The 21827-nt window shown below is 44.3% G+C and overlaps 1 protein-coding gene across 2 annotated transcripts in view; it reads right to left on the bottom strand.

Annotated features, from left to right (window-relative positions):
• STAM (signal transducing adaptor molecule) overlaps positions 1 to 21827 on the bottom strand; it is a 71354-nt gene that overhangs the window by 25349 nt on the left and 24178 nt on the right. Inside the window, exons 3-9 of one of the 2 annotated variants that reach the window (XM_059729056.1) lie at positions 18490 to 18565; positions 18299 to 18394; positions 17625 to 17771; positions 17276 to 17366; positions 16019 to 16139; positions 9637 to 9731; positions 1755 to 1843 (exon numbers count right to left, since the gene is read on the bottom strand). In XM_059729056.1, the coding sequence (XP_059585039.1) occupies positions 1755 to 1843; positions 9637 to 9731; positions 16019 to 16139; positions 17276 to 17366; positions 17625 to 17771; positions 18299 to 18394; positions 18490 to 18565 (715 nt within the window). Of the gene's footprint in view, positions 1 to 1754; positions 1844 to 9636; positions 9732 to 16018; positions 16212 to 17275; positions 17367 to 17624; positions 17772 to 18298; positions 18395 to 18489; positions 18566 to 21827 lie in introns of both variants that reach the window. The other variant, XM_059729055.1, reaches the window with a different exon arrangement.

Here is a 21827-nt window from a genome sequence, read left to right as displayed (position 1 = left end):
TCAGGAAGGCCTTCGATACGGTATCCCACCCCATACTGGTGAACAAGTTAAGAGGCTGTGATGTGGATGACTGCACAGTCCGGTGGGTGGCGAATTGGCTAGAGGGTCGCACCCAAAGAGTCGTGGTGGATGGGTCGGTCTCGACCTGGAAGGGTGTGGGCAGTGGGGTCCCGCAGGGTTCGGTCCTTGGACCGATACCCTTTAATGTCTTCATCAGCGACTTGGACGTGGGAGTGAAATGTACTCTGTCCAAGTTTGCAGATGACACAAAGCTATGGGGAGAAGTGGACACGCCGGAGGGCAGGGAACAGCTGCAGGCAGACCTGGATAGGTTGGACAAGTGGGCAGAAAACAACAGGATGCAGTTTAACAAGGAGAAATGCAAAGTGCTGCACCTAGGGAGGAAAAATGTCCAGCACACCTACAGCCTAGGGAATGACCTGCTGGGTGGCACAGAGGTGGAAAGGGATCTTGGAGTCCTAGTGGACTCCAAGATGAACATGAGCCGGCAGTGTGACGAAGCCATCAGAAAAGCCAATGGCACTTTATCGTGCATCAGCAGATGCATGACAAATAGGTCCAGGGAGGTGATACTTCCCCTCTATCGGGCGCTGGTCAGACCGCAGTTGGAGTACTGCGTGCAATTCTGGGCGCCACACTTCAAGAAGGATGCGGATAACCTGGAGAGGGTACAGCGAAGGGCAACTCGTATGGTCAAGGGCCTGCAGACCAAGCCCTACGAGGAGAGACTAGAGAAACTGGACCTTTTCAGCCTCTGCAAGAGAAGGTTGAGAGGCGACCTTGTGGCTGCCTATAAGTTCATCATGGGGGCACAGAAGGGAATTGGTGAGGATTTATTCACCAAGGCGCCCCCGGGGGTTACAAGAAACAATGGCCACAAGCTAGCAGAGAGCAGATTTAGACTGGACATAAGGAAGAACTTCTTCACAGTTCGAGTGGCCAAGGTCTGGAACGGGCTCCCAAGGGAGGTGGTGCTCTCCCCTACCCTGGGGGTCTTCAAGAGGAGGTTAGATGAGTATCTAGCTGGGGTCATCTAGACCCAGCACTCTTTCCTGCTTATGCAGGGGGTCGGACTTGATGATCTATTGAGGTCCCTTCCGACCCTAACATCTATGAATCTATGATTCAAGGGAAGGAAACAGAGGCATTTTTCAGAGAACAAGACAGAGGAGAGTGACTGCAAAAGACAACCAAGATGGGCACCTGCAAGCGACATAGGGGAAATAAAGGAGAATCTGAGAAACTAAGTCATCACTTCATGCTCAGTTGGTATTTTGTTAGGAAGCAGTGTTGAACCTTCTCTTATTCAGTTTCATAGAAACTTATGAGAAATCTAAGCAAGGCACTGCTCCATATCTTGTTGGGAGGAGGTATCAAGTGGGGTTCCCCAGAGGTCCTAGGTCCGGTATCGTTTAACATCTTCATAAGTGATTTGGAAGGGATTGAGCGCACAGAGCAATTTGAGGATGACACCAAGTTGGGTGCTGTTGCAGACACACTGGAAAGTAGAGCTAGGACTCAAAATAACCTGGATAGACTGGAGAAATGGTCCTCAATCTAATCAGAGCAAGCGCAAATATATGTACATGAGAGTACAAGTAAAAACCTATTTCCCTCCGAAATCTAGTTGTTTGATATTATTTTGAAATGGCTTTGGCCCTCAGGCTCAAAAGGTTGCACTTAATTGGTTTAAACATATCAAATGCTAAAATCAGTATTTTTATGATACTTACTTCATCAATATAAACTGGTTCAGGTTCAGGTTCTATTGTCTCTACTTGAACTTCATCACTAAATTGTACTGTTTTCTTCTCAGCTTTCACTGCAAAGCACAGACATGTTTATAAAAGAAAACATTAATTGCACACAAGAAATGTTATGTAAAAATATTCTGTCCATGTAACGTATTTAGGGGTGGACCAACAGTGATTTTAGGGGCCGATACTGATAGCTGATTTTTAAAGAGGCATATTGGCCGATACCAATCCGATTTCTGATACACCCGGAGCTTGAAGAGCTGTGTCCAGCTGGTAAGTCTGTTGTGGTGGAAGACGTGGAGGGTGGGAAGGGCTGTTGGGGGGGGGAAATCAAGGCCCCTGTGGTGAGGGAGGAGTGGGGTGCAGCTCTGGTCGCTGTGTGCACCCTGGGAGGGCACGAGGTCATGTGCCCCAGGATCTGCGCAGGGTGGGGCGGGGGGTGGGGCCTGGTCTGCACTTGGGGCAGGCGGCACCAGCACTAGGACAGGACTACGGAGGGAGGGATGTAGTCACCCCAAAGTTTGCTATAGACCCACTATAGCCCCCACTCCCAGCACTGCCAATGCCCGCCCTGACTGCAGCCTCAGTCCAAACTCTCCCCCCTGCCCCCATGCCAGGAAGAGCCTGGCATAGCTCCTGTCCCAGTCTGCAGTGGCAGCCCACCCCGCCCAGATCTGGGGCACATGCCCCCCCATATCCTCCCAGGGTGCATGCAGTGGCCGGAGCTGCAGCCCCTTTCTGCGCCCCCCAGATGAGCCATGGCTCCATCCCATGCTCCGCCCCACCCAGGCAGCACCTGCTACAGCCCCATTCCCCTCCCTCACCGTGGGGTCATTGTTCTGCCTCCCCCCAACCCCCTTTCCTCCCCCCACCATAACCGACTTATCAGCTGCACACAGCTCTCCAAGCTGCCAGGCTATGCTCCTCATTGCCTACGTGCTGCGCTGCAGCTGTGCGCATGCATGGGCCATTTATCAGCCAAATTATTGGCCACATCAGGCCGATTTCCAATACAGTCAATTTTCTTTATATCAGTGCTGATCCGATATCGCACTGATATATCAGTGCACCTCTAAACATATTATTTCAAGTTGAAACATGTTTTAATAACATTCTGTAATAAGGTAAGACTGAGGAAAAAATAAAGGTTAACAAATGTTAACACTGTTTTTGTGCAGAAGAAAACAGCAGCATCTTTTTCGGAAATGATAACCAACATCTTAAGAAAAACGGACAATCCCTTTGGAAACTAGGACGTAGGTGCTTCTCAGAAATTTACCCAAGAGTATTTTCAGGAGCCAGAACTTCCTCTTGATGAAAACCAGAAAATATACTTAGACATGCAGGGAAAAATCTGTCAATAACTACCCTCAATATAATAAGCTATATTTTAACATACACAAACTAAAATAATAAAAGAGGTGGCTGATAGGAATACCTATTAAGGTTGTAATATCTTCCATAGTAAGACTGCTCACTTTTCACATATTTGGGCTGGAACTCAGCTGGGCTGTCAAACATAATGGGCAAGAAGTTTCAGGGCCCTTGCAGATTGCTACTTGATATATATTCCAGGTTCATCTTCCAGGAAGATCGTGAGGTTTGAAAGGAGATCCAACAGGAAAGGGACATTATCATTGGTAATCCCTCATAGTCAAGGATAACTGTCTTCCATGATTCTCTTATCTGTGGGTCTGAAGATGGGTGACTAAGACTATCCAGGATTGACAGATTCTGTTGCAGCTTGGGCACATTTCCATGCAGGGTAGGTGACTGGGTTCTTGATTCAGTCAGCAATACGCTATTTCTGCTGCTCCTGTTTTTCTGTCTCCTGTTGTCATTATGAGGTTTCAAAGACTAAGATCCTTGTAACAGACTTTTCTTCTACTTGGGGTGGTCCTGGGCAACAGTCCCCCATAAGTTTATGTAGATGTTGGATTTTTTCAAGTTGGCCTTGAGGATGTCCTTGAGGTGCTTTCTCTGTCCTCCTTTTGAGTATACACCTTGACCGAGGCTAGCAGAATAAAACTTGCTTTGGGAGCCTGAGTCAAACACACCCAGATGACCAGGCCAGCCCAGCAAAAAGTTGATGTTGCATAATCAATCATCGCCTCAATGCTTGTGATGTTTGCTTGATGGGGGACAGTAATATTTGTGTGTCCATCTTGCCACTGAATTAGAAGGGTATTCAGCAGGTAGCCTTGATGGTACTTCTCTGGCAGCTTGAGGCGTCTCTTGTACACTGTCCACCTCAGCTCCATACAGGAAGCTGTCAAGGGACCATGATTGCTTGACAAGCCATGAGCTTGGTTTCGGATCTGATGTTGTGATCTTCAAATACCCATTTCTTCAGGCATCCTCAAGCTGCATTTGCACATTTGAGGTGATGTTGGATTTCTTCATTGATGTCAGCCAACCGCGAAATGCCTTCCGAGGTACAGGGAATACCAATTCCCAGAGGGGTGTGGGTGGGGCAGCCTACTGCTGCAGGCTGTAACCAGGGCTGCAGTGGGCTCTTCCCAGCATGTTGGAGGGGGGCGGGGGGGGGGGAGGGGGGAGCAGAAATTGGGACCGGAGCTGTGCTCGGGGCAGGCAGCAATGGCACTGGGAGGGAGGCTATAGGGGGGCTACAGCAAATTTTGGGGTGGCTACAGCCCATCCCATAGCTCCCTCCCAGTGATACCACTGCCAGCCCCAAGCATAGCCCAGGACAGCACCCCACCCTCCCCCAGAAGAGCCCAGCGCCAGCCCCAGCCTGCCCCTGCTGTCCCATGCCCTCCCGGGGTGCGCACAGCAGCTGGAGCTGCTCCCCATTCTCCTTGGGGCCCCGCTCCCGGACAAGCCACGGTTCCATCCAGTGGCTCTCTGTGCCCCGGCTATACCAGCCCCTGCCATACTAGTCCTTCACTGCAGGGGCCTTGATTCCCACCCCACAACACCCCTTCCACCACAACAGACTTACCAGCTGGACACAACTCTTCAAGCTCCCAGGAGCATCAGAAATTGAATCAGTATCAGCTGATAGCCTTCCTTAAAAATCGGCTATTCTCCAGAGTCTCACAGTTAATCTGAATTAATAATCAGACCCCAGCTCCACTAAGATCTTGTTGACAGAGGACCATAGTCTTCTGAATGTTAAGTGTCAGTCCCATTTTCCTGTATGCCTCAGTAAAGATGACAATTGCCTGAAGGTCTGCTTCTGAGCAAGCACACACTATAGCACCATCAGCCTACTGGATCAGCTTGATGACTGAGGTCAGGATGGCCTTGGTTTTGGCTTAGAATCAGCTGACGTTAAACAGCTTACCATCCATTTGGTAGTTTAGCTCCACCCTGACTGGAAGCTTGTTTGTGATCAGATGTAGCACTGTGGCAAGGAATATCGAGAAGAGTGTTGGAGTAAAGACACAGCCTTGCTTAACTCCTGTCTTAACTTCAAAAGATCTGTAATAGATCCATTATCAAGAATCACTACTCACATACCTTTATGGAGCAAGCGAAGAACGATGATGAATTTCAGTGGGCACCCGTACTTCAGAAGGATCCTCTGAAGCACTTTTCGGTTGAGAGAGTTGAAGGTTTCTGTGAGGTCAAAGGCGGCCATGTAGAGAGGTTTGTTGTTCCCAAAATTTTTCCTGCAGCTGGTGAGCAGTGAAGATTTATGTCAATTGTGTCGCTTGATGCCCTAGATCTACACTGAGATTCCGGAAGCAGCTCTTCAACAAGTGGAAGGACACTATTCAGGAGGATTCTCACAATAATCTTTCCCGTGGTGAACAGCAAGGCAATCCCTGCGTAAATCAGACTGGTCTCCTTTCTTGAAGATTATCACAATCATGGCATCCCCGAAGCTGTCTAGGGATTTTCTCATCATTCCAGATCCTTAGGATAGAGGAATAAGGGCACGGAGTGTGATGTGAGCTCCTCTCCCCCCTACTTGAAGAAGAATTTGGTGGGCATTTCATCAGCTCCAGGTGCTTTGCCATTCTTCATCTGCTTGATGGCTTTCCTTGCCTCGTCAAAAGTTGGAGGGATTCTGAGATAATCTCTGACTGGGTATTGAGGGATGGAGTTGAGAACGCTCTCATCAGCAGCAGTCTTTCAACTAAAAAGATCTTCAAAATGCTTCATCCAGTGGGCACTGACGGCTCCCCTTTCCTTGATCAGGTCTTCTCCATCCTTAGGTCTCAAGGGGGTTGGTCCTTGAGTACTTATTGAGACACCAAAGTAGTGAAATAAGGTGCACCTGCATGGATGCCTATGTGGTAACCAGTGTTAGTTCTCTTTTTAAATCATTAGAATCTGATTAGTTTATACAGTTATTCAGTGTATAACAAAGATGCAGTTACATCTCCTACTCTACCATACTTCGGACATATAACCCCTATGTATGCACTTTCCCTCTGCCAGCCAATCTGATCTGCCAGCTGACAATGATTAAAAGATCTCTAGTTATACTCACTGCATCATTTCTTTAAGCTGAAGAAGTGCTGTGTGCAGCAAATGAAGGACAAAGCCAAAACTGCATGCAGTTGGAGCCTAGCCACTTGTAATGCTGCTGTCAACAAATATTTACTAAACCCACGAGCCTCATTAGACCAGCAGTAGAGGGCACATGAAGGGTATTCCAACCTATTACTCTCATCGGTTATTCTGTTAGCCCAAATGGTGGTACTCAACATTTAAAATGAGGCCAATCACTGTAACAGCCAGAATCAGGGGGATTAATAAGCAATAAATATAATATATGCTTCTTGGAGGCATTTGGTATTTTGCCTAAACAGGTAATATTAGTTAATATAAAGCCTGTAAGTTTGTAAACCACAAATGTAACTTGTCTGTCATAAGTTTAACCAAAATGATAAATTAACTGTTTGTGGAACTGACTGGGCCCCACAGGCAAAGCTGTAGCTGCGAGATTAGCTGACCTAACCGTTTCTGCTCAGGGTTCAACTTTAGCACTAGAAAACTGGATCCAACTGCCTGGCACACCCAAGACATTCCAAGAAAGCACGTCCCAAGAAAGTATATTCAAATGAAACCTAAAAGGGGTTGGGGCTTAGGCGGAGCAATGTCAATTTCAAACCTAAAGGTGCTGCATCAATTTGCTTATTGGATAAACCCGAGTTTGGGTAGTAACCTTTTATGATAATTTTTAACACCTTTCAATCCCATAGGGTAACAGCTATAGGGCAACATTGTGAGTGGCTCTAAAGCCAACAGATTAACATAAGACTAGGTACATAAAGTGCACACATCAGGTGACCAGCAGGAAGAAGGGAACAGAACGGTCACTGCTGTTCTATGCCCGGACCCCGGACTGCCAGTGCGAGTGAGGATCAGATCCTGATCAAGGGATCTTCCCCAGTAACCTCTGACAGCTTCAATCGGGGATGCCTGACTTCACTGGAATCACTTGACACCTACCTGGCATCGAGGGACTATCGATAAGTTGCCAACCCATGTCTATCTGTTGTTTTGAACAGCCCAGTGGCTGATACCCTCACAGTGCCCAGTTGGCCTGCGACAGAATTGATCTATCTGTTGTTATTATTTACTATTAGCTCTTTAATACTGCATTATCTGCTTATCACATTTATCTTTCTGTTAACTGTAGTGTGTGTGTAAGCTATAATACACACACTATAGTGCCTTTACTTCACTCCTAACTTTGCCTCCTTGATCCAAAACTCAATTAAACAGCCCAGTTGGCCTGTGATAAAACTGACACACTCACAGTGCCCAGCTGGCCTGTGACAAATCACTAAAATCAGACATGGATCACAGTCCAGGAGAGAGATGAGGGCTATACCCTCTTCGTCCCTGCTTCCACACACAGTGAATTAAGCAGCAGGGGAAAAGACAGGATAGGTGGCAGCAGCATTCACCCTCTTGACCCAAACCACATGGACAGTGGCTCTAGCCAGAGCCTGTGCTGACAGCCAGCTGAGCTCAGAGAGATCACTGTTCATTGGGAGCTCTGACAGGAACTATGCTGGCAAGATCATGCCAATGACAGGCTGTACACATGGGTTTTGTGAGTTGCATCCAGCCTTCAGGCCATAGGTTTATCCAAAAATTGGGTTTGTTTGGTTTTTTTTAATCTGAGAAAACCAGGGTTCCCACTGCTGAGACATGTTGGCTGTCGATATTATGAGACAGGATTAAGTTAGGTGGGTTATTTTCCCAGTTTAAAAAATATCCCAGGGAATTAATACACAAGGAATAACGTTAAAAGAACTTAACACCATAAATCAAGTACTCAGTTTAAGAAACACCACTCAGTACTGCATATGCAACCTTCATCCTGCCCCATCATGAATAATTTATTAAGCAAACATTTAAATATCTGATTATAAACTTTTCTCTCTCATAGGCCCCTTACTTCAAGTGTACGGTCAACAGGCTAGATGCAGCCTATGGAATTATTCCATCTAGCCCACTGAACTAATGGAAGCTGGAGCGTGGGGGCAGGGGGAAGGCCATGGCCTGCTACAGAATTTGGATTTGGACATGGCTGTCTGCTGCAGGGACCTAGCAAGGGATGTGCAGATACAGACTTCATTTGTCCAGTGTCTGACAGAACCTGCTGTCACTCTGGCCCCCTACCATTGGACCCACTTCAGATGCTACTGACCCTGCAGATCCAGCCTGGAAAGAGTTCTGGGGCAGGCTGACAGGTGTACATGTGCAGTATGTGGCACAGCAGACCCATCTCTGGCGCCACAAAAAGCACGCGCCACACATGCAGGCGTTTGCTGTGCTGTTAATCTGCAGCGGGGGGGGGAAGGGGGTTGACACCGTAGGGAAAGCAGGTTAGAATAAAACATTTTTAATTAACAAGGGCCTGGCTACTCCAGTTGTACAATACATTTGCAACAACATACAAAGTACCCAACATATGGTGGAAAGCACATATGGTAGCAATCCTAAAAACAGGGAAAGATACCTCGGATCCAAAGAACTTCAGACCTATTATCCATACAGTGTTATCTTTTCAAACTCCTTATCATAAATGCCTTATTGTAATGCCTTACCATAAAACCACGGTTTATGATAGTTGTCAAAAGAACACTTAATTCCCCAGCAAGCCGGCTTCCACCCAGGGAAATTATGCACTGGTCAAGTATTAAACATAATGCAGCACAAAGATGATTTCAAAAGAAAGGAATGGTCACTGGTGCTTTAACCTGTCGGCAGCTTATGACACTGAACCACCAGAGGTTCCTTACAAGAATTTTTTTTTATTTACCTTTTATCACATATGATGTGTGTATACACACACACACACTTTTCTAGCAATCACATCATTTGTAGTAAATATTAATTCTTTTGCATGTATTTTTGTCCTTTTCTTATCTATCTATCTATCTATCTAGACAGAAGTTCAGTGCACACAAACTGCTTTCAAAATGGCCAAAACCAGTTTAAGATAAACCTTGATGGTTTATCAGACTTAACTGATTTAGGTTAAATAGATTTATTTAACTCCTGTCCCAGATCCCCTCCAGATTCAAGTTAACCTCCCCTGCAAGCCACCTCCCATCTCCCTCAACCTTGCACGCTAGCCTTGGCTCATGCGGTTTGCTCCAGCAGAGCAGGAAGACATGCTCTAGTGTCCCCTGGCTTCTGGCCTGAACCACTGCAGGGATATGGCTGCATTTTTGGAATAAAAAATGAATGCCTGTTCACTTGCTTATCAGTTCCACCGATGCAGCTTAGATTAATCTGCAAAGACTGAATCGATTCAGTCTCTGGCTTTTTGACTGTCTGTACTTAGCCTGTATGTACAGGCAAAATGGCCAAAACTGGAAGCATTGTGTTGCATATTCTTTGGCATAACTGTAGTGCTACTCACCCATTTCCGGTTCAGCAGTAAGGTCAGCTGTTACAAAATTAGAAGGAAATAAACCTATCCCTTGATGTGTTTCACCTTTCCACCAATTTGGATCACTGGAGATTAAAAAAAAAAAAAAAAGTCTTCCATAAACAATAATATCACAGTACCATTTAATTCAGGCAAAAATATGAGACTTGTTTAAATAAAAGTATCCAACACTCTAAATCTTAATTCAGCTCTAATGTACATGTCCAAATACTTCCAAAAGTTGTTTGTTTTTTTTATTATTATTATTCTGAGGGCCCTTTTTTCCCCAAAATATTCTGTTTGAAACTTGAAGGTAAGAACTTGCAAAAAGGACTAGAATAATGAAAACAAATATTTTAGGCAAGAATTATTTTACAAGTTTAAATATATAAGAATTTCTATCCCTTTTAAAGGTAGAAGGAAACCTCCCAATGACAAAGGTTAGAAAGATACTTCCATAGAAAGGTTATTCTATAAACTGCCTCTCGCGCAATTCCTTACATGTGTGGGATCAGAAAAAAAAAAAAATAAATGCCTTAAACTTTGATCATTCGAGTTATATGACATAACCACTTTGTGGGGAATTGCTGGCTCTGTACAGAAGAACAGATAAGGGAAAGTGTTTGTTCTTTGTAACTCCTCTGCAACTGCTTTGCTCACTGCGGCCTTGAAGATAGCAAAAAGTATGTACAACTCTGATTTCCAGGTGCAAGAAGGGAGTGTTATTTCTCCCTTTGTCTCCCCCCATAGTTCCCATCCTGATAACAGCAAAGCAGTATGAGGTAATGTTTGTAGCTGTTTTTCTAGCTAATTCCACTTTATGATCATGTGAGTTGTAAACGACTGTTAAAAAGTATATAAGCCTCATGATTTTGCTCTTGGGGGGGAACCCCTTCCAAGTGCTTAGGAAATCCATGTCACTTTGGAGTCCCCCCTACAGCTGTAGTTTCATTTGAATAAAAGCTTCTGCTGACCTGGCCCAAAAGTATGCTGTGTGTGTTTCCACGACACATTTCAGATACTGTTTGAGCCAAGATACTGGACTGAAACTGCAACTGATCTAACCTAATGTGACTATCCCTACTTGTCTGGCCCTCTGCTTATTTTGAGCACCTGTATGAGGGGTTTTGTTCTGCAGAGGGTGGGCTAATGACAACAGAAATTGAAGATTCTTGGCTACTTGCCGTTTGCTCCTCAGATGCTGAATGTCCCACTATTTCTATTTTATGGAAAGACTATGTTTATATAGTTGATCTGAAACATTAAGAAAATAAAGACAGACAAGGTTCTTTGGGTGAATCTGATATCTTTTGTTAGACCAACTTAATTGTTTTCCAACTATTAAGCAAACTTTCGGGAGCAAAAACCCTTTCTCAGGCTAAGGAAGTTTCAGCAGTTGGTGTGTGCTCTTCCTGGATGGAATGAAAAGTAAAGAAGCCAGCAGCTGGGTTGGTATGCATACAAGACAGACAGTCAGTGGAAATGTAGATTGATGAGTTGATGGGTGAGAGACAGGCTGGGTGGTGGGGAGAGAAGGGGGATGAATAGTGGAGAAGTACCTGGGACATCAGCTGTCAGGCAGGTTATAATGCATCATAAATCCAATGTCTCTATTTAGTCCATGATTTTTAGTGTTCAGGAGGTTAATGGATGAAGTGGAGTTCATAGGCTCATCTCTGGGAAGTGTTTTGTAAGTTTCCTTTGAGGATCATTCTGGTGCACAGTTGTTGTTTGGTCTCTCCTACGTATTTTCCATCAGGGCATTTGGTGCATTGGATGAGATATATCACATTTCTGGAGGTGCAGCTGTAAGATCCAGGAATGCTGATGGCTCTGTTGTGGGGTGTAGTGATTGTGGGGGTGGTGGGGATGTGTTGGCAGGTTTTGCATTATTAACAAGATCAAAAGAAACTTACACAACACTTCCCAGAGACAAGGCTATGAACTCCACTTTGTCAACCTCCTGGATACTAAAAATCATGGCCAAAACATAGACATTGAATTTATGACACATTATAACCCGTCTGACATCTGACTTCCCAGGTAGCTCTCCACTAGTCATCCCCCTTCTCTCTCTTTTCCCCCCTCTCCCCAGCCTCTCACTCACCCCTTGACTCCTCAATCTACATTTTCACTGACTACCTGTCTTGTATGCATACAAACCCAGCCGCTGGCTTTACTTTTCATTCCATCCAGGAAAAGCGCACACCAACTGCTGAAACTTCCTTAGCCTGACGAAGGGTTTTTGAAGCCAAAAGCTTGCTTAATAATTGTTTTCCAACTATTTAAGTTAGTCTAATAAAAGATATCAGATTCACCCAAAGAATCTTGTCTGCCTATATCCTTAGGCCAACGCAGCTACAACCTACACCCCAGTTAAGAAAATAAAAAAAAAAACAAAACAAACTTTCCGGACATCAAATGAAGTCAAATTGTTAATAAAGGGAGTTCCCAGTTTGCTGCTACTACAGATTTTTTGCTCTCCATATACATCCCTACAGAAAGATCCCAGCACAGTCACTTGAGGAAAGAGACAGACAGCTATTTTAATTTGATATCGATCTCTTTGTTACAATTTACTACATAAGCAATGACAAGAGAGTTTCAGCTGTTTTCCTGGAAATAATGACTGGCTGGGAAGGCCTGATGCTTTGAGACACAGGGGCTAAATATAGACATTTGTGGGGATTAGCAGGTGGTTAAAATCAGCTCAAAATCGCTGCCCAGTATCAGGCAAGTTAGGATGGAGGGGCTAGCAGGAAGGCTGGGGGCCTAGCAGACTGGAGCAGATCAGGGGTCTGCCAGGGGATGGAGGAAGCACAAACCATGAAGGGTGGGGGGAGATGATCAGGGAGGCAGGCACAACCCTCAAGGTTTTTCCTGGGGTCCAGTAGTGTCTGGCAGAAGGGGGGGAGGAGGGGGGGGGGGAATGATGGAAATCAGAAGCTACTTTTACCACCCTGACCCATGCAACCAACTTACAGCCCCCATCCCTCCTGCCCATCCCCACACCGGGACTTCATAGTTTGTAGGGTCGGAAGGGACCTCGACAGATCATCAAGTCCGATCCCCTGCCATGGCAGGAAAGAGCAGTGGAGTCAAACGACCCCAGCAAGGTGTTCATCTAGCCTCCTCTTAAAGACCCCTAGGGTAGGAGCCAGCACCACTTCTCTTGGAAGTTGGTTCCAGATCCTAGCCACCCTGACTGTGAAGTAGCGCGCCTGATGTCTAGTCTAAATCTACCCTCTGCCAGCTTGTGACCGTTTTTTCTAGTCACTCCTGGCAGTTCTCAGGGGAACAGGGACTCCCCCAATGCCTGCTGGTCCCCCCTGAATAGTTTGTAACAGGCCACTAGATCCCCCCTCAGCCTTCTCTTGTGGAGGCTGAACAGGTCCAGGTCCCTTAGCCTCTCCGCGTAGGGTCTGCCCTGCTGCCCCCGATCATGCAGGTGGCCCTCCTCTGGACCCTCTCAATGCTGTCCACATCCCTCCTGAAGTGCGGCGCCCAGAACTGAACACAGTACTCCAACTGCGACCTGACCAGTGTCGCATAGAGGGGGAGGATCGCCTCCTTGGACCTGCTTGAGATGCATCTGTGGATGCATGACAAGGTGTGGTTGGCCTTCCTGACCACGTCCCCACACTGTCGGCCCATGTTCATTTTAGCATCAATAATGACTCCAAGATCATTTTCTGGCTCTGCACTGACGAGAAGGGAGCTCCCCAGCCTGTAGGTATGCTGCTGGTTCTTCCTCCCCAGGTGCAGCACCTTGCACTTGTCAGTGTTAAAACCCATCCTGTTCTCATCCGCCCACCCCTGTAACCTGTCTAGGTCCAATTGCAGCTTATTCCTTCCTTCTAGGATGTCCACTTCACCCCACATCTTAGTGTCATCTGCAGATTTGAATAGGGTGCTTTTTACCCCCTTGTCCAAGTCACTGATAAAGATGTTGAACAGTGCGGGTCCAAGGACTGAGCCCTGGGGAACCCCACTGCCCACATCCCTCCAGGTCGAATGAGACCCGTCCACCACCACTCTCTGGGTGCGACCCTCCAGCCAGTTAGCGACCCATTTGACTGTGTAGGTGTTGACACCATAGACCCCTAGTTTTTTAATGAGAATGGGGTGAGAGACAGTGTCGAAGGCCTTCTTGAAGTCCAGAAAGACTACGTCCACTGCTACCCCTGCATCTGAGGATTTTGTGACCTGGTCATAGAAGGTAACCAGGTTGGTCTGACAGGACCTGCCTCTAATGAACCCGTGTTGGTTGCCCCTAAGCACAACCTCCCCTGCTGGCCCCTCATGGACATGCGCCAGGATAATTCTCGCAAAAAGTGTACCCAGAATCGAGGTAAGACTAACTGGCCTATAGTTTCCTGGGTCCTCCTTCCTCCATTTTTTGAAAATGGGAACCATATTGGCCCTTCTCCAGTCCTCTGGCACCACACCAAAGCACCACGAGTGCTCGTGAAGTCGTGCCAGGGGTCCTGCAGTGACCTCTGCTAATTCCCTCAGCACTCTGGGGTGGAGGTCGTCAGGACCAGCTGATTTAAATACATCCAGTCCCTCCACAAATTTCCTGACTAGATCCTCACTGACCATGGGCCTGGGTGCACCTCCCCTGGGGCCTGAGGGGGTCCCAGCGGACAGGCTGATCTGGTCCTTGTTGAAGAAAACGGAGGCAAAGAAATTGTTAAATAGGTTAGCCTTGTTGTCTGGTGAGACGACCAGATTTCCTAGCGTGTCTTGCAGAGGCCCCACGTTACCAGGTACCTTCTTTTTGCTCCCCATGTATTTAAAAAAGGACTTCTTGTTGTCCTTAATCCGGGTAGCTAGTCCCAGTTCCATCTCCACCTTTGCCTTCCTGACCGCCCCCCTGCAGCCCCGAGCTACCGAGGTATAGTCATCCCTGGTGATGGCCCCTCCCTTCCATTGGGTGTACGCCTCCCTTTTAGCCAGGAGACATTCCCGTATGCTTTGGTGAGCCATGGGGGCATTTGCGCCCTCTTGCCCCCTTTGACCCTTGTTGGGATTACCTCCCTTTGGGCATGGAGGATCGTCTCCTTAAGGATCAACCGCTCCTCTTGGACACCCGACTCCCCTCCCCTCAGGGACCTCAGTACTTCCCCAACTATTCTTCTTACCTCACAGAAATCCACCCTCCTGAAGTCCACGGCTGCTGCTTTGCTGCTGGCTTTTGCCACTTACTTGCTTAGCTCTGACAGCAGTGAACACTGCACCCTGAGTGGCTTGTGGGATGGGAGTTGAGAGGGCTGGCTGGCCACTGGGGAGATGGGGGGTGGTTTGAAGAGAGCAGCCCCAGAACTGAGACCAGTGGCTGGGTTTTCTCCATCACTGGGGCTGTGCAGGGAAAACGTACAGAAGTTCCATGCACTGGTTTGACCTAAATAGAATAAGTTTGATACTACATAGATCCAGGTTTGTCTTACACTGAGTTCTGCAAGTTTTAAACTGGTTTGTGTGCATGAAACTTCTGCACAGTTACAGGTGTAGACTGATTGCTAGTCCCTGAGACCGGGTCTGTAAGCATAAGTGTAAGGTCAGCACCAGGTCAAGCTAAGTTTAAAATCAGGCAGCCATTCTGAACCTGATTTAACCTCCCCAAATGTTTGTACTTAGCCAGGGAGAATACCAAGCCAATTTGTCAACTGTCATTTTACGCTACCATTTTAAAATACGTACAAGTGCTTACAGAATACTTTTTTTTTTAATCTGAATTCAACAGCCAGTCATTGTCAAGAAAGCATTCTACTGTCTTCATACCACCTTAATTAGTAGTAAGTTAAGTGTGTGTTTTAATCGACAATGTATTTCAATAGTACTTGTATTGCATTTTTAGGAATTCTGTAGACATTCTACTTTGGCCAAGTTTTGCTGGAACATATATTTTTAAAACACCCACAAACACATTTGTTTTGGCAAAAGGACAAGTGTTGAGACAGTTATACCAGCACAAAAAAATGCTGGTGTTAAAAAAGCAATAGTGAGCAAAAATCTGTTTTCAAAAGCATTTTTGCAAGCAACTGCCTCTATATTAGGAAGGTTTTACCAGTATCTCTATCAAGCAATTAATGTTAGCACAGCATTAAGCTGTTAAGCAGAGACAAGCATCAAGAATAAGAGAAAGAAAACTTCAGAACAAAGGTCAATATTTAACAGATTTACTTTCTCCCAATAGGCTCCTGCAACTCTTAATTGTGTTTCTATCATCACAGTGTAATTCCAACTGAAATATGACAACAATCGACTGCAGAATCTGAGAATTTAATAAGGATCCTAATATTTAAATTCATCATTTGTCTGAAGAATTTACTCCTAGTATTCAACAATCAGGTGTGCCCATGCAAGTTACCTGTCATCAAGTATAGTTATAAGTTCTCCAGCTTTAAATGTTAATTCATTATCTTCAGCAGCCTCAAAGTCATAGATAGCACGAACTTTCCGGCCCTCATGTTTGTGATTTGTTAGGAGACCTGAAGTGCTCGGATACAAATTGGAAAGTGTTGTTTGTTGTTGCCTTTGTTCTTTTAGTGATAATTCAATGGCTACAAAAGATAAGTTATTTTTATTAAAATTCACAGCTACAGAAATAATAATTCAAAAATTTGACTTAGTATAAGCTTTAAATACAACTATGAATGTGTTACACAAGATAGAAGTTCTGTCTTTCATTTAGAAATAACCATATTGAACAAAAACCTAACTCATGTGAAAGCTAATGAACATAATGCTACTCACAATGAAGACACAGGAGCTTCATCCCGGTGCTCAAGAAGTCAGGATCAAAATCAGTAATTAATATTTAAACATAAAAGGCCTGATCCAATGAAGTCAGTGGAAGTTTGTCCACAAGATCAAATCTGACATTCATAAATGCAACATGTTCAAATCAGTATTTTTCTTTGGATACATACAAGTTCCAATATTTTAACAGTTTAACATTTCAAACAGCATTTTCTAAGACAAAACTACTGCAGCACATGGTAGCTCTCTGTTAGGAGTTTTAACACCCTACTCAAAGTTTTTAGGATGGCTACTGGGCATTTAAAGTAAATCTAAGTTCAATTATCTAACAGAAAACTTCTTGAAAATCCCAAAGTCAAATTCAAAAATTGTATTAGATTCTATGTAACCACTGTCAGGTTGCTTAGTTGTATAGTAACTTGTCCCCAGTGCCTGCTGCAGATTTAAATCCATAAACCATTCTGCTAGCATTGCCACTGTTTCCATATTAAAAGCCAATGACTGGCTTGGGGAAGATCAATGCATAAGAATGATCCTACCATTGTGTAGGCATATGACATACCATCATATTCCTTGCTGTCATAGTAAGCAGACAGAGAGATACAACATTACTGAAAAGGTGCTATGATAAAGGACACCACAAACCATGAAAATTCTGGAAAGAAACTGATTTGTTTATCTGTACACACTGAAAAATTGTCAATATTTTTCATAGTTTTTAAATATGTAAAAATAGAAAAACTTCAGCCCACAAACACAGTTCACAAAGAACAAGAGGCAAAAAAGGAGATGAGACTAAGTTTCATAAGCATAATGAAGTGGCACTTATCTAGTAATATATAAAGAAGTCAAAAAAGCTACTCACCCTTTGCTAAATCTTCCTCCTCTTTTTTATTAGCTACTGTACCAGGATCTTTGGCTACTAGAGCTGGACTTGCCTTCGCTTGTTCTGCAGCCTAGCCAAGCAACACAAAAGCGGATAAATGGTAACATATTTTACAGTATATATTAAACTCACTATGTGGATCATTTAAAACTCTAACATGAAATCACAACTGAATTTTTTAAAAGACCATTCAATTTTTAAGACAAACTTTACAAAATTTTAAATCTTAAAAATTATATAAAAACATTGACAGTTAATAGAAATTATGTAAGTTCACAGTATTACACATATACCACTTTAAGAACCCAGAAATATTAGCATATTATACCTGTGAACCAATAGCTGGGAAAGTAACACCTTGTTCCTTAAGATTTTTTATCATAGCAGATATTAGACTAAGCTGTGGGTCATTCTTGAATTCATCAGTCCATTCCACCATGAGAGCTTTCAGCTTTTCACAAACTTTTGGATGGCCCTAGAGAACATCAGAAGTTACTTATTTAAGAAAATTTAACTGCAGACTTCTACCAGAATATAAAGTAATCAAATTGATGTTGGCAAAATTCTCTTCATTTCCTAGATGAAACCAATATCCTGCTCCATTATATAAAACAAAGATTAAAAGGCAAAGAATCCCTTAAATCAGAGCTCTCCAACTTTAGAGTGGCCAGGGACAGCACGTTATACCAGTTATGGGCCTCAGACCACTCACTCACTCACTCTGCATAAGCTGCATGTTGCACAGACTTCCAGGACACCCTACCATTGCTGCACTAACACCCCCACTACCCCCAAACAATGCTGGGAAATGAGCCCATGCTTCCCCTACCTCAAACCTCCCTGATGCTGCCACTGAAGGGCAATTCCCACCCTCTCCTCCTCTGCACCATATGGGCTGCACAAGCAATTTCTAATCCCTAGAAGTACATATTCCACAGTTCATCTCCTCCTATTTATTTTAAATTCTATCTTGAAATCCTACCAGTCAACACTCTAAGTTACCTTATTCAATACGTTGCTTACTTCACTGGCAAAATCTCTTGAACACACTTCTAAATGAAAGATTTTACCACAGTTTGATACGCATGCTCCTAGAAGCTGAAAAGGGGAGGAAGGGGAGAGAGAGATTAAAACCAGGTCAAGTGTTTTACAACATACTTGCGTGAAGGAAAATAAAGGAAGAAGCCACCTACTGTCAGTGCCTGCATAGCAACATGAGGATCCTTATGGTTCACTCTCTTCATAATAGACCGAAGACAATCCTTAGGCCTATTAATACAGAAAATTTCAGAGCTTTTAAATAATACAATGAAACCATATTTCTTGCCATATAAAAGAAAAAAACCTAAGGAAAATAAGTTTGCCCATATGAGTCAGTAAAGTATATAAAAAGTTGGAACCAAAAAATAATAATAATTTAACAACTACTGTATACGAGGACTGCTAGATTTCTTAAATTATAAAAGTCCTCCCATTAAACTAAAAGCATTTAATCTCTTGAGTTATAATTTTGTACAGCCCATCTATAGAAACAAACTTCCATATTTTGCATACATTCCACACATATTGGAAATCATGGAGATTTCCATGAAGAACAATGTTTAGAAAGATTAATTTAGTCACTGCCTCTTCAGATTTTTGCATGAACAGAAATCACATCTCAATAGGCAGTCTTAATATGAATATCACTTTCTGCTTGCATCTATACACAAAATAGAGCAAGATGAATAAGTGCTGTTTCAATAGTAATCTGATAAAAATCAATATACAGACAATGATATGCTGGACATTTCAAACTAACATCAATGGTATATTGCATGTGAAATGCAGTCTTCAGTTGGTCTAGTTATGCCTTTTGTCCCCTCAGATGAAAACTACAATGAACGTACTACTAAAACACATATTTGGCCACTAGTCTTATACTGTTATTAGTACCTGGACTAGGCATGACATTTATCCTGGTGTAAACAAGACTGGACACACTACATACAGGCGTATATCAATGCAACTTATTTGAATATGGGGTAATATTACCGCAGGAAATACAAGTTAGGGGTAAAATTACCCAAGCATGTTATACAGGCATGCAGGGAGAAAAATCAGGAAGGCCATGATTTAAGATGCAACTGGCAAGGAACGTAAAAAGCAATAAAAGGGATTCTACAAATACGTCAAAAATAAGAGGAAAACCAAAGAAAGTATAGATCCCTTACGGAATGCAGAAGGCAATCTAGTTACAGATGCTGCAGAGATGGCTAAAGTATTTAATGCCTTTTTTACTTCAGCCTTCACAAATGGGGTAACCACCAGAGGATGAGTGCAGCTGACAACAAAGATAGTAAAGGAGACAGACAAACTACAGTAGTGGAAGAACAGGTTAGGATTTATTTAAGATATGCAAGATGCTTTGAGATACTGAAAGAATTGTTTAAGGTAGTTTCAGAGCTACTAGCTATCCTCTCTGAGAACTTGGAGGAGATAGGCAATGTCCCAAATGTATAGAAAAGGGCAAATATAGTACCTGTCTTTAAGAAAGGAAAGAAGGGGGAGCCAGGAAATTATAGAGAAGTCAGCCAGACCCTAATACGTGGAAAGATCATGGTGCAGGTCCTCACAAAATCTATACTGAAGCACCCTAAGAAGAACAAGGTGATCAGGAACAACCAGCACAGATTCATGAAAAGCAAGTCATGCCCGATTTTCTTCTATAACAAGGTGACAGGCTCTGTAAGGTGTTGGGAGAGCAGTGGATATAATATACCTTAGATTTTAGCAAGGCATCTCTCACCGACTACCATAAGATTCTCATAAGCAAGCTAAGGAAAAAGAAACTACATTAAAGTACTGTAAGGTGGACACATGGCTGGTTGGATTATCATACTCAATATGTAGTCATCAATGGCTCAACCACTGCAGTAAACTATAAAGCTCAATACAAGCCAACAGTGGGCTTGCTCCAAAAATGCCAGCAGTCTTCTGGCTTGTATCAACAGGAGTGCGACTTGCAAAACAAGGAAAGTGATCTTTCTCCTCTATTTGGCACTAGAGGTCTCACCTGGACTAACGCATCTAGTTTTGGGCCCCACACTCCATTGCACTCTTTCCAAATTGTCCACATCCTTATTTTGGAGAGCAACAAAAATGATATGGGGCCTGGGAGATGAGACTTATGAGGAAAGGCTGAAAGAACTCGGGTCATTTAGTTTGGGAAAGAGAAAATGGGGGGGAGAAGGAGGGAGAGGAAAGATTTTGAGAACAGTCTTCAGTTTTGCTTGACAGATGGTTATAAAGAGGATGGAGACAGACTTTTCTCTGTATCTGTAGGGGATGGGACTAGAAGAAATGGCCTCATATTGCAGTGAAGGACATTTATGATGAAGATTAGGAGGAACTTTGATTTGTAGTTGACAGTGGTTAAAAAGCTCCAGCTCCCAGCCACCTTCCATGCACTCAGCCCACCTGCAGGTGTCTGTTCATCATGCCAGGTGGAAGTGGCATGGAGTGGGTGGAAGGCAGCAGCAGCAGCGAGCTGAAGCTGGAGCCCACATGCTGAGGCAAATCACCTGGAGGCAGCTTTTCCCTTCCGTGGCTGGGCATCTGCTGTCTAGCATGTATCCCCACAGCCAACATCAGGAGCAAAGCAGTAGCAGCCGCTGGAGCAGGGTGGGTCTGAGCAGTATCTGGAAGGTTGTGCCAGCCAGGGCCAGAGCTGTACCATCTGGCAGACACCGGGTGGACGCAGGTGGGAGCACAGCACAGGCTGTCCCAGGTGGGGGTTCGGCCTCATGCAAAGCATCGTGGGACAGGTGTGGGCTGGAATGGGGGTGAGGGGACCCAGACTGCACCTGCAGTGCACCACCCAGGCAAGCTCTGCTGCATGTGCCCCCTGCTCCCCCCATTCCCCACCCCCACCAGCTGCCACAACCTAGTGCACTGGCAGCCCTCCACACACACAACCCCCCACCCTGCCGCTGCAATATGCAAGAGTAAGACTTTATTTTGAGCTTAGGCAATTGCCTCTATATACAGTACTCAAAAATAAACAAAGCAGGACAAAAATATTTTTTGAAATAAAATTAAAATGTTACAGATTTCTAATTTTTAGTAGTATGTGATTAGTTTTTAATCAATAATTTATTTAAAATGTTATTTTCTGGAAGACTGTGTGTGGCCCTTGACAACTCAGCAAGATCTGTTAAGAGGCCCTCCAGCTGAAATAACTGCCCACCCCTGTGCTATTGTATGTACCCCTACCAAGTGGCAAGGCCCTGTAATTGCACCTTCTGAGAGCACCTACCCCTGGATCTCTGTTCATCTGTCCCCTCTGGGGCTTGCTGTAATTTATCAAAATCATGCAAATTACACTGACATAAATGTGTCATGTATCCAGGCCCAAAAGGTCATAAGTACCTGGCAACATGTGCCTAAGACTGGTGTGTATCAAATTATAATATGCCTTAAGAGAAACACTTGTACACACTTCAAAAGACAATCCATTACAGCAAGTTATTTTTAAGCAAACATGTCTTGG

The sequence above is a fragment of the Alligator mississippiensis genome, chromosome 5 (genome assembly GCF_030867095.1).
Source record: "Alligator mississippiensis isolate rAllMis1 chromosome 5, rAllMis1, whole genome shotgun sequence".
NCBI lineage: Eukaryota > Metazoa > Chordata > Crocodylia > Alligatoridae > Alligator > Alligator mississippiensis.
This window is presented reverse-complemented; position numbering and strand designations above follow the sequence as displayed.